Source organism: Varanus komodoensis, unplaced genomic scaffold (genome assembly GCF_004798865.1).
Source record: "Varanus komodoensis strain SLA01 unplaced genomic scaffold, ASM479886v1 scaffold107, whole genome shotgun sequence".
NCBI classification, from domain to species: domain Eukaryota; kingdom Metazoa; phylum Chordata; class Lepidosauria; order Squamata; family Varanidae; genus Varanus; species Varanus komodoensis.
This window is the reverse complement of record NW_025335305.1, coordinates 1-12,147: the sequence shown is the minus strand read 5'-3', so window position 1 is coordinate 12,147 and position 12,147 is coordinate 1. Positions and strand designations below refer to the sequence as shown.

At 46.8% G+C, this 12,147-nt stretch overlaps 2 protein-coding genes across 2 annotated transcripts in view; both read left to right on the top strand.

Moving 5' to 3' along the window:
* Positions 1-3,114, top strand: part of LOC123018009 (zinc finger protein RFP-like) — a 26,304-nt gene extending 23,190 nt beyond the window's left edge. The window contains 2 exon segments of the mRNA XM_044419747.1: positions 2,635-2,827; positions 2,830-3,114. Of these exon segments, the coding sequence (XP_044275682.1) occupies positions 2,635-2,827; positions 2,830-2,966 (330 nt within the window). The 3' untranslated portion in view covers positions 2,967-3,114.
* Positions 3,115-3,223: 109 nt separating this feature from the next.
* LOC123018008 (butyrophilin subfamily 1 member A1-like) lies at positions 3,224-11,383 on the top strand. Its single transcript, XM_044419745.1, has 4 exons — positions 3,224-3,352; positions 5,150-5,172; positions 5,688-5,763; positions 9,670-11,383. Exons 1-4 carry the CDS (start codon positions 3,224-3,226, stop codon positions 10,246-10,248), a joined length of 807 nt encoding a protein of 268 aa, XP_044275680.1. The 3' UTR covers positions 10,249-11,383.
* Positions 11,384-12,147: the final 764 nt, after the last annotated feature.

The following is a 12,147-nucleotide window of genomic DNA, read 5'->3' as shown; positions in this document are numbered from 1 at the left end:
CCGCCTGTACTTCTGGTAGTTCTCAGTCCACATACTGCTGGAGCCTAGCTTGTAGGATTTTGAGCACAACTTTGCTAGCATGTGAAATGAGTGCAATGGTGCGGTAGTTTGAACATTCTTTGGCATTGCCCTTCTTTGGGATTGGAATGTAAACTGATCTTTTCCAATCCTGTGGCCACTGTTGAGTTTTCTAAATTTGCTGGGATATTGAATGTAGCATTTTTACTGCATCATCTTTTAAGATTTTGAATAGCTCAGCAGTCTTATCTCTTCTAGCTATTCTCTGGAATTCTGCATTCAATTGGGTGTATCTTTCTCTTTCTCCCTTGCCTTTCGCTTTCCTTCTTTCCTCAGCTCTTTGTAAAGTTTCCTCAGACAGCCATTTTGCTTTCTTGCATTTCTTTTTCTTTGGGATGGTTTTAGTTGCTACCTCTTGTACAGTGTTGCGAACCTCCGTCCATAGTTCTTCAGGCACTCTGTCTATCAGATCTAATTGAGAGCCAGTGTGGCATAATGGTTGAGAGCATGGGACTGGGACTCAGATGATCTGGGTTCTAGTCCCCGCTCAGCCATGGAGCCAACTGGGTGACTTTGGGCCAGTCACAGACTCTCAGCCCAACCTACCTCACAGGGTTGTTGTTGTGGGGATAAGATGGAGGAGGAGAATGATGTAAGCTGCCTTGTGCCCTTTGTAGGAAAGGGGCAGGATATAAATCAATCAATCAATCAATCAATCAACCATTCCTTAAATCTATTTGTCACCTCTACTGTATATTCATCAGGGATATGATTTAGGTCATACCTGAATGGCCTAGTGCTTTTCCCTACTTTCTTCAACTTAAGCCTAAATGTTGCAACCAGAAGCTCATGATCTGAGCCACAGTCAGCTCCTGGTCTTGTTTTTACTGACTGAATAGACCTTCTCCATCTTTGGCTGCAGAGCACATAGTCAATCTGATTTCTGTGTTGACCATCTGGTTAAGTCCATGTATAGAGTCATCTCTTGGGTTGTTGGGAAAGAGTGTTTGCTATGACCATCATATTTTCTTGACAAAATTCTACCAGCCTGTGTCCTGCTTCATTTTGTACTCCAAGGCCAAACTTGCCTGTTATTCCAGTTATCTTTTGGCTTCCAATCCCCCATGATGATAAGGACATCATTTTTTGGTGTTAATTCTAGAAGATGTTGTACGCCTTCACAGAACCGGTCAACTTCAGCCTCTTCAGCACCAGTGGTTGGGGCATAGACTTGGACTGCTGTGATGTCGAATGGTTTGCCTTGGATTTGAACTGAGATCATTCTGTCATTTTGGAGATTGTATCCCAGTACTGCTTTTCCTACTCTTTTATTGACTATGAAGGCTACTCCATTTCTTTGGAGGGATTCTTGCTCTCAGTAGAATACCTGATGGTCATCTGAATTAAATTCACCCATTCCTGTCCATTTTAGTTCACTGATTCCTAAGAAGTCGATGTTCTGTCTTGTCATCTCTTGTTTGACCACATCCAGCTTGCCTTGATTCATGGATCTTACATTCCTGGTTCCTATAGAGTATAGATCTTTGCAGCATCTGACTCTCCTTTCACGACCAGAGACATCTGCAACTGAGTGTCCTTTCGGCTTTGACCCAGTCGCTTCATTCTTTCTGGCGCAACTAGTACTAGCCCTCCGCTCTTCCCCAGTAGCATATGGGACACCTTCCGACCTGAGGGGCTCATCTTTCGGCGTCATATCTTTTTGCCTTTTGGTACTGTCCATGGGGTTTTCATGGCAAAGATACTGGAGTGGGTTGTCATTTCCTTCTCCAGTGCATCACGTTTTGTCAGAGCTCTCTGCTGTGACCTGTCTGTCTCGGGTGGCCCTGCACGGCAGAGCTCATAGCTTCATTGAGCCACCCAAGCCCCTTCACCACGGTAAGGCAATGCCCCATGAAGGGGAAGAGCATGTAGAGAACCCTTATATTTAGGCTTAATGTTGCCACAGTATCTTCCAGTTTATTCTGATTGATTCACAGTTCCATGCGAGAGATGATTATTCATGCTGGCTAGATTGAATGCCATTCTGTCAGGAGAGCGATTGGGACATTTAAATAAGGTGCCTTATTCTGAGCAGAAGTGTCACTGTGGTTCTGGCCAAATAGACTCTCTCCAACACTATCTATTTCAAAGCGAGTGGCTTCACGTGGCAAGAGGTAGCTGGATAAAAATGTATATTTGGGACTCCAGATGCAATTTGGATAAATTGAGGTTTCTTTGGGCAGGGGTAGATTTGAATATTACACTGGCAGTTGCCATGTTCTTTTCTCAGTCAATTATAATTTAAAAGTACTAAATGTTTAATATCATGTAGATACACCCATCAGTAAACTCTTTTATATTTAGTCGGTGATGTTGCTCAGAGCCGAATTGGTTGTATGAGCAGTATTATTAAAGTAATACAAAATGCGGGGAATCAAGAGCCCCAGGGCAGCCCTTCCCTGCAGAGCACAGAGCATAGTTCAAAGTGCTGAACCTATTCTAGCAATTATGCAGGAAAGCCCGTTCCAAGGGAGTCCCTGAGCATCCCTCGCAAGACTGACCCCGTTTCTGGCTCCGGCTGCCAATTCCTGCCTTTCCACACTCTCCTTCTTGCAGAATCTAGCTAACACCCAGCGGGAGGAGACAGTGGCTCAGTCCAGGCGAATGCATCAGTTACTGGAAAAGCAAGAGAAGCGTCACCTGGCCCAGGTGGATGAGCTGGAGAAGGAGATTGCCAGGAAAGGGGAGGACCACCTGGCCAGACTCTACAGGGAACTCTCTTCCCTTGAAGGCATCATGCGGAAGGTGGAGGAGAAGAGCCGGCAGCTGAACTCCTGCAGGTAGGAGGGGGCAGGAGCCCCCACATCCCCCAAGGAGGAGACTCAGCCAGATGCTGCTCACCTCTGTGTGTGGAGGGAGGGCCGAGGCAGGCAGTGTGGACCCTTTGATGGGGCCACCCTGTGGTGAGGCCCTTCATGAGACCCAGGCCGAAGCAGAGGGTCGTGCGGGGCTGGGGAAGCGACCGCAAAGCAGTCTGGCCTAGTGGTGTTGCCAGTCCGGAAGGCAGGTCGGATCTATTCCTGTGCGAAACAGAATCCCAAATATGTAGCAGCTCCAGGACTGACAGACCTTAACTTCACTCTTCATGCATGTTTCAGCTCACAATTGCTCTCAGAGCAGGCGTATGAGGGGGAGCACGTCACGGATGGCGCTGTTGCCGAGGTCTCCAATATTCTTCCGGTTTGGGGATGGAAAGGACGGATTTGTTCCCGCTTGGGGCAGCCCAGGAGAAGGCTGCCCTCCTGAAAGCCAGGCAGACGCCCAAAGCGAAAGAGTGTGGGACGCATCTGGCCTGGTCATTGTTTCCCCGGCCCACGTCCTTTGGCATCTTCCCCTCCTTGCAAACTGCTGCACTTTTGTGCATGTTTCTAGGGGAGCAAAGTCCATGTCAGGCGGACAAGCAGTGCCGTGACAGAATCCCGGAATCTCAATTTGAGAAGAGGGAATAAAACTCGGGTTCGTGGGAAAGATCAGGCGTCCAGACCATCTGTGGCTTTATTGTCTTACCCAGGTTCCCCGCGGGTCCACAGTCACGATAATGCATTACCGGGCAGGCAGAGGTGAACTCTGCTGCCAAGCTTCAACACCATTACAGGGCATTTATACCCTCCCAGGTACAGGGCAATTGATGACAGAATGCAGAGATTACAATAAGGTTCTGAGGTCATCCCATACAGAACAGATAAAGGAATGTCAGTCATTCACACAGTAACAATGAGATCACAATATTTCAAATTGCAGTGTATTGACATTTTAGTTGAGTAACTTGAACCCATCTCCAGGTCTGCTCAGACATGTAAATTCAAGCTATTGAGAAACTATTCATGATAAGCTCAAACCCTTATCTAGACTCTAGACATTCTGAGTGACCAGGGCACATGAAGCGGGAGAGGCCCTCCTCCGGGAGCCCTCAGTGAAGGAAATTAGGAGGGTGGCTACTCGGAGGAGGGCCTTCTCTGCGGTGGCGCCTAAGTTATGGAACACGCTCCCCAGAGAGGTCTGCCTGGTGCCGTCGTTATTTGTTTTTCGGCGCCAGGCTAAGACCTTTTTATTTAAGCAGCATTTTAAATGTTAATACTATTGAATTTTATTTGGCCAGGGCGGCTTATTTTATTCTAATGTATATATTTTAATTGTTATTGTCTTAATTTATTGTGTATTTTATTCTATGCTGTGAGCCGCCCCGAGGCTTCGGCAAGGGGCGGCATAGAAATGTTTTATTAAAATAAATAAATAAAATAAAAAAGCCTCTGGGCTATCAAGATACAATGATTATTTAACAATTGTGAAGGTATACAATGTAAATTTGGACTAAATGGCCTGTCTACTGTAGCTCACAGCTAAAGGAGAGAGAAAGGAGCGGGGGAAGGATGCCATTTTAAACAAGTAACAGCTTGGTTTTGAGAAGGAAGACAGGATTTGATCCCACAATGCAAAAGGACACAGAAGTAATGCTTTTCAGACAGGATTTACCCAAACTTTCCCAACAGCCATTACCTACAGCAGCTTCCAGGATGAGCACAACTGTGCATTGATCCCAGTTGAGAGTTGGAGGTTTCTCTGAAATGCTGAAATCTCGTGATCTTTTTCCTTCTCCATCATGCATTTTGTCCACATGCCTCCCAGTGTTAAACTGCTTGTGTCTGGTTTGTGGGTGTTTCGAAAGGATCTGACTGACCACTCTGGGAACCGGATCCTGAACTAGATTCCACAGGGAAGGAATCTAGGAGCCATTCCCTGCATTCCAAGTAGGCTTCCTTGGCAGAGAGCATCAAAGAAAAACCGATTACACAAAGAAAAAATGTGCCCATGCAAAGAAAGGAAATTGAGGCCCCCTCTAGCTGCCAGCACATCCGGAGACACCCAAGGGAGAGATGGCTTAACATGCACCTCAGATCCTTGCTCTTGTGGAAAGCCAGGAATGCAACAAAGTCTTCCTATTCCACCTTGGGGGAAGTTCTGTCCAATCTCCTCAGTTCTTGTGCGGAGATGATGAGTAGGCCAGGGCACATCTCCAGAGAGTGGTGGGTGACCTCTGAGCTCTCTCCCCTTTTTCTCTTTTCCCCTCTAGGATGTGCGAAGCATCTTGCAGAGGTGAGTGCGTCCCCCTCGTTTCCACTGGGGCAGGGAAGGGTCTGGACGGCACTGGCAGAACCTGCTCCTCCAGGCTCCTGAGCAGAGAACGCAGATCACCAGCCTCTCTCAAGACTAAAACAGGGTCTGGTGGTCGGGTTTGGATCACTCCTCCCTCCTTCCCCTGCATCACACATGGTGGAAGGCTCTTCTCTGCCAGCAAAGCACACCTCCCTCCACTAAGCTCATATATGCAGACCCCACAATCCAAATATCACCCCAAAGGGGCAAACTTCCCACACCCCACAAAGCACATGCAGAGCTGACCCTAAGCATAACTGAACACAAGCAAAATGCCCCAACTGCCCCAATCAGCTGAAAGCCCGCCCACCTGTGTGGCTGCTGGAGGGTTCTCTGGGGGCCAGTGCCCCCCCCCCCAAAGGGAGGCCCAGCTTTAGTTCTGAGCTGGCTCTGCTTTGCTCCCAGAGGGAATACCGGGTTGCATGAGTGGAGCTTACCTTTGCTATCTCTGGCAGGAGTGAGAAGGAGCCCTACAAGAACCCAGTCGCTTTTCCTCCAGAGCTGAAGTCGCGGATCTGGGACTTCTGGGATGTAAACTCCCTTCTGCAAGGAGTAAAAAGGAAATTCAAAGGTATTAAAACATGGCTGGAAGATTCTGCTCCCCTCCCCTCAAAACATGGTAAAAGCTGCAATGTGTCCATTTTGGTGGCCTGGCTAGCATTTCCTTAGTCTCCTTTTGCCTTGTTTCTCCACCTGGAAAATACCATAGTCTGGAGGTTTTCATTTTTGCATCGGGTTTTCACCCCCTAGAAAAAATTGGCATCCCCCACAGGCTTAGCAGTCCTGCTTTTCACTTGATCTCATATCACACACTCATGAAGCGAAAGTGAGCAGGTAAGCAGAACTTGGTGGGATGCCTGGAATTCCGCCACTGAGGGATGTGGCGTGTTCCAGATGAACAGAAGAGAAGTGGAGTTGCACTGTATGTTAAACATGCATATCTCTGCATGGAAATTCAGGAGGCCAGGCTTGACAGCCCCATGAAGGCACATGGATTAACATAAAGAGAGCAAAGAATTGAAGGAAACTGGGCTTTGAATCTACCACTGACCACCCAAGCTGAGGACAAGGACGAAACTTTTGAAATACAACCAACTGATGTTTCAGGGAAGCATAATGAGGTAGTAATGGAGATTTCAATTCCTCTGAGATAAGTTGGAAGCCAAATTCTGGCAAACACAGCCCCTTCAAGAAATTCTGGACTTGTGTTCCTGATAACTCCATCCTACTGAAAGTGGAGGAAGGAACCAGAGGATCCTTGACATAAATCCAACCCTGAGGGAATGTGAGTGTGTCCTACTTGAAATTTTAACTCTAAAGGAAGCAAAAGCCACTTGTAGCCAAATCCTTAATCTGCATTTTAGGGAAGCCAGTTTTGGTAATCTCAGAAGAATGATATGCCCAGTCCCCTAGCAAGCAGCACTAATAGGAAAAGGATCCAAGATGCATTGGAATTCTTAAAAAACAAAGGTGCAATTACTAACAATTTCAAGAAGAAAAATGGCGCAAGAAGCCAACATAATTTCACTAAAAGCTTAAAGTTGACCAGAAAAGGAAACGTATGGGGAATGGAGGGAAGGCCAGGAGCAGCACTGCAGCTTGAGAATGATAGCCAAAGGGCTGAGGAATGCCCAGTTGCTTTGCGCGGGTGCAAATCTCCAGGACTCGACGAGCTGCATCCCTGCACAATAAAACAGCTGGCAGATGAACTCTCGGAGCCCCTCTCTGTTATGCTTGAGAAATCATAGAGGACCGGTGAAGAGCCAGCTGACGGGCAGAGGGCTGGCCTGGTCCCTATCTTCAAAAAGGGAAAAACAGGGCAACTGGAACTGCAAACTGGTCAGTCCAGTATAAATGTCTGGGAAACTTCTGGAGCAGATTATAAAGCAGTCAGTCTGCAAACACATGGGGGGAAAAACGCAGTGATGACTAGAAGCCAACAAGGATTTGTCAAGAACAAATCCTGCCAGACTTTTCTGATCTCCTGTTTAAATCAGGTACCTTCCCTTGTGGACTGTGGGAATGCTGGGGATGGCAAGGTATCATGGGATGCTTGGCAAGTCCAGCTCTGAGTGGTTGCATGCTTAAAGAAAGGATCTCAGGAGAGCCTCTTCCAGAAGATCTGCCCCGAGGATCAAAGGACTGGAAGGCAGCCTGCAGGCCGTTCTGTCCAGCACTGAGGTGTGAGCTTGTCCCCCACGGCAGGCATTCCCTGTGCCCTCATGATTCCTCCGTTGCATTCAAGAAAAGCAGCACTGTGTGTCCGCATGTATTTAACTATTTCTTTAGAGCAGGGGTCCTCAAACTTTTTAAACAGGGGGCCAGTTCACTGTCTCTCAGACTGTTGGGACGGGGGGGGGGGGGAACGGACTATAGTTTGAAAAAAAAATGAATGAATTCCTATGCACACTGCACATTAAAAATAATTAAAATTAAAAATTAATTAAACAATTAAAAAATGTTTGCTCTGCTCCCTCGGGCTGCAGCAGAAGCCCAAGATGTGGGGAAGAGCATGACCATATTCAAGGGACACAGTTACAACACAACCAAGGCACTAAATATAGTATTTTGCATAATGCAGCTGATGACTACAACTGGAATTTACAAAGAATGAAGCAAAAATGCTAAGGATAAATACTGTTAATGCCTTTCTTAGTATTTGAAGCAAGTCAGCCCAGGACAATTCCTACAATACACAGTGGCTGTATTTGGATGCAGAGCTAATGACTGCCATATTTTAAGCGCAACCTTGCCAGATGAGTTGGACTACAACTTCCATTGGTCATGCTGGTTGGGCATAATGGAAATTATAGTCCTCGCTGCCACTCTGGTTCCGAGGGAGCAGGAGCGGAAGCGGGAGGCCGGAGAGGCGAGCGCAGGCGGCTCCCCCAGCCGGGAGAGGCCGCGAGGAGGGAGGCAATGGCTGGTTTCCAAGGCGAGGGGAGGCGAGGGATGGGGCCGCGGCTGGCCGAGCGGGGCGCCTCCTGCCTCTCCCCACCACGGGGAAAGAAGCATGGCGGCCGCTCGATGGTGGCAGCTTGCCCACAGAAGGCCGTGGCTCCCACAGCTCTGCCCGGGCACGTGGCTCACATACTTAAAATGGATTTTAAAAGTTTTATTTTGGTTACCTTCAATCCTTTCTTTGTCTTCATCTTTCTCTCTCTCTCTACCCACCCTCCTCTCTTCTGTTTCCCGCTCCATATTCCCGCCCTGTATATGCATGGAATTGGGGAGGGGGAAGCTAGCAATTGGGAGTGGCTGTTTCTCTCCACTCCCCCAGTCAGAGTGATGCCTGATTTACATCTTTCTTGTGGTCTAGAATCATGACAAAATTCTTTGAGCACTTCCTTTCCATATTTTGGTCTACAACTCCCATTATCCCCCAACATTGGCAACACTAGCTGGATCTGATGAGAGTTGCAGTGTTAACAGATGGAGGGCCAGATGTTCTCCACCCTTTTTCCCTAGATTACTGAAGTATAATATCTCCATACTGGGGCCTTCAGTTGGAAATGCGCGAACTCAGCCTGATTTCCCATGAGTTGGAGCTGGTGCCACCATGATAGGGCAAGAGGACGTAGCTGGGCCCCTGGTCTTGCGTACGAAGGAAGCGCGTGGCCAGACCCCCGTAGCAAGAGGAGCTGTCACAGGGTTGCCCATCTCTTGATCTTCACGGTGCCTGTGGGCCTTGTAACGGTGAGTGGGCTCCTCACTCTCTGGAGACGCCTGCAGCCATCCAGGCACCCGTTGCCACTTGCCAGGGGGTCACTGCAGGCTGCTTCCGCCACCCCCTCCAGGAGGGAGACTTCCTCCTTCGTCTGGGAAGGCATTAGTGGCCACTTCCCACAGGGCGCATTTAGGGGGGAGGGTGACTTCTCCCCTCCCCTGCCCCCTTCACTCATCCCGTTCCCCAAAGGAAGCAGGGGCTTCCAGGTGAGGGCCCCCAGCCATGCCAGTGAGTCCTGAGGCAGTTGTTGTTGTTGTTGTTGTTGTTATTATTATTATTATTATTACTACATTTTTATACTGCCCATAGCCAAAGCTCTCTAGGCAGTTGACAGCAATAATCATAGAATCATACACTCAGGTCACCCATCCCACTTCTGCCCAGGCCTGACCCTGGTTTTTCCTGAACAGGGTCTTAGACAGAAGGGGTTGTGGAAAACGGGAGTTTATGAATGGAAGATGGTATGTGGAAGAGGGGGGTCTGGCTTGTTGCCCGGGAGATGGGAGAGAATGGAGGGGAGGGGGAATTTGGTCATCCTGGGTGGGTAATAAGGAAGAGGGAGGGAAGGTAAGGAGAGGTTTGGGGAAATCTACTTGCGGAACTGTGAATTCTGCCTTGAGCATTTGGGTTAAGTTGCTGTTTTTATACTGTGCTGTTCTCATTTTACTGGATTTGTGAGGGAATCTGTGATTCCTGTGGGGTGTAAATAGTTAAGATGTAGCTCTTTATTGTTCCTCTTCTCTTTTCTTCCTCTCTCTCTCTCCATCCCCACAGCAAATGTGACCCTGGATCCAGACACCGCTCATCCTTGTCTCCTCTTGTCCGAGGATCATAAAACTGTCAGGATGGGACACAAAATGCAAAAAGTGCCTGACAATCCGAAGAGATTCAGCTACTACACTTTTGTGCTGGGCCGTGAGGGATTCACAGCTGGAAGACACTCCTGGGAAGTCCGTGTGGGAAGTGAGGGAGCCTGGGCTGTGGGTGTCACCAGGGAGTCTGTGGACAGAAAGGGTCTGGTTTATTTTTGTCCTGAGGATGGTTTCTGGGTTTTGTTGTATTCCCAAGGTACATATGAAGCTTGCATTGATCCTTCTTCTGCTCTGCCCGTGAGTGGGGAGCCGAAGACAATCCGGGTGTCTCTGAACTGTGATGGGGGGTGGGTGGCCTTTCATGATGCTGACAGAGGGTCCCTCCTCTATGTCTTCTCTGGGGTCTCATTTGCAGGAGAGACCCTTTTCCCCTTCTTTTATGTTGGTGATGATGCCCTCCTCACGATCAGTTCTTAAGGCCGCCAGGAGCCTTCATGGCACGCCCTACTCTCCAGACAGCAAAGATTCCTCTAAAACTGACACCTTTTTCCCAGTCAAGGGCCAGTTTTCCCATCCTGCAGAGCCCCCAGAAAGGTCTCCAATCACAGCAACAAAATAAAACAAACCTCTTTATTATCAATTGGTTTCAAGATTAAAAAAGGAAACTCAAACAGGAAAAAACCCTATAAATAAACATCAAAAATACCATCTCCTGGGATTAATTTATAAATTATTGCTGAAACATGATACTGAAACTGAACAATATAAAATATTGATGAAGCGCTGGTCATGGTATGTCGAAGAAGAAATACTATCACATCAATGAGAAGCTTTGTGATACATACAAACGATATACAATTCACTGCAAGTCAAATGTTAAAGGAAAACTAGTATAAGATATATTTTCAGTGGTATATTACCCAGAAAGATATACAGACAATGGGTAAGAACTTTAATGGAAAATGTTGGAAATGTAAAGACAAAGATAGGACATTTTACCACATGTGGTGGATATATGATAAGAACTAAAAGGTTTTGGAAGCAAATACATATGGAAATACAGAAAATACCTAAAACGGACTTTCCAATGAATGCCAAGAATATGCTATTGAGTATTGTACCAGAGACTATCCCAAAGATTATGGCAGAGTTATTTAAATACATGACAGCAGCTGCAGGAGTGATAATTGCTTTAAAGTGGAAAGCTGAAGGCTGTCCAGCTGCTGAGGATTGGAAAACCAAGTTAGCTGACTATAATATAATGGTGAAATTAACTAACTACATTAGCAGAAGATCAGTCAAAGATTGTATTCAAAGATGGAAAGCTTATAATGAGCAATTTAATAAATTGTTAAAGAAAATAGGGCTATTTAAATAAATGTTAGTAATTAGTACTTTAAAGTAAAAGCAATAGACTAGGCAAATTTTGTCTGACTGAAAATTGAATTGTTGGGATGGGATTACAGCCAATGAGATTTTCGCTTTTTTATTAATATGTTTAAGTGTTGATACCACATGCTAAATTTGTGGATTGACCCTTGGCACCTTCCTTATCTATATTCCAATTCCTTTCTTATTGAATGTTGTGAAAATAAATGTAATATATATATATATGTATATATTTAAAAGGCCTCCAATCAGTCACCAGAACAAAATGAACCAAAAGAACCCCCCCCGCCCCCATGCCAGATTTTCCTCTCCAGCTTTCTTTTCATCCACAGAGATCCCTTGGTCATGGCCCCATTTCAGTGCATTTCAGCTCTTGCTTCGGTTTCCCTCCTTTCCCTTCCACAAGAACTCCAGTGCATGCAAAAGGGGTAAGGCAAAGACAAAACAGAGCACCGTCTGGGACATGCCTGCCTTCACTTGCATGCGCCATCCCTGTTTGCTCTCTCGGGAGCCTCACTTGGCCTTTCAGCAGAAATACAGCGGTACCTCGGCTCACAAGCGCCTCAGTTCACGACCAAATCGGGTCATGAACAAAAATTTCATGAAAATGTTGACGTGGGTCCTGAACTCCACATTGGGTGGCGACCAAGATTGCAGCCATCTCCCCACCCTGTGGGAATTCATTGCTGGGTCATGCTGTACTCACGTACCACACGAAGACCAAGAGTATTGTAATTTACTTATGTAACCATATAAGGCTTGTAACCATATAAGGCTTGTAACCTAAGCATTAAGGTGTTGGCTGCTTGTATACGATGGCTAATTGGCTGTATTCAAATGCCTAGGTAAAAAGTGTGAAGTAATAAAAGCAGATGCCGGTGGTGAGGGGGGAGAAGGAGAAAAAACTTGGGGAAGAAGAAAAAACCTTGGGGGAAGAAGTTTTTGCTGTTCTCCCCCTGCAACTAAACCGAGCATGCTTTGTAACTG

What these genes read in the sequence shown, in the direction of transcription:
- LOC123018008 (XM_044419745.1), top strand. Translation starts at nt 3,224, where the DNA reads ATGGCGCTGTTGCCGAGGTCTCCAATATTCTTCCGGTTTGGGGATGGA. An exon ending in GTGCGAAGCATCTTGCAGAG is followed by an intron (nt 5,173 to 5,687) that starts GTGAGTGCGTCC and finishes TATCTCTGGCAG; the next exon opens with GAGTGAGAAGGAGCCCTACA. An exon ending in GGATCTGGGACTTCTGGGAT is followed by an intron (nt 5,764 to 9,669) that starts GTAAACTCCCTT and finishes GGGTGTAAATAG; the next exon opens with TTAAGATGTAGCTCTTTATT.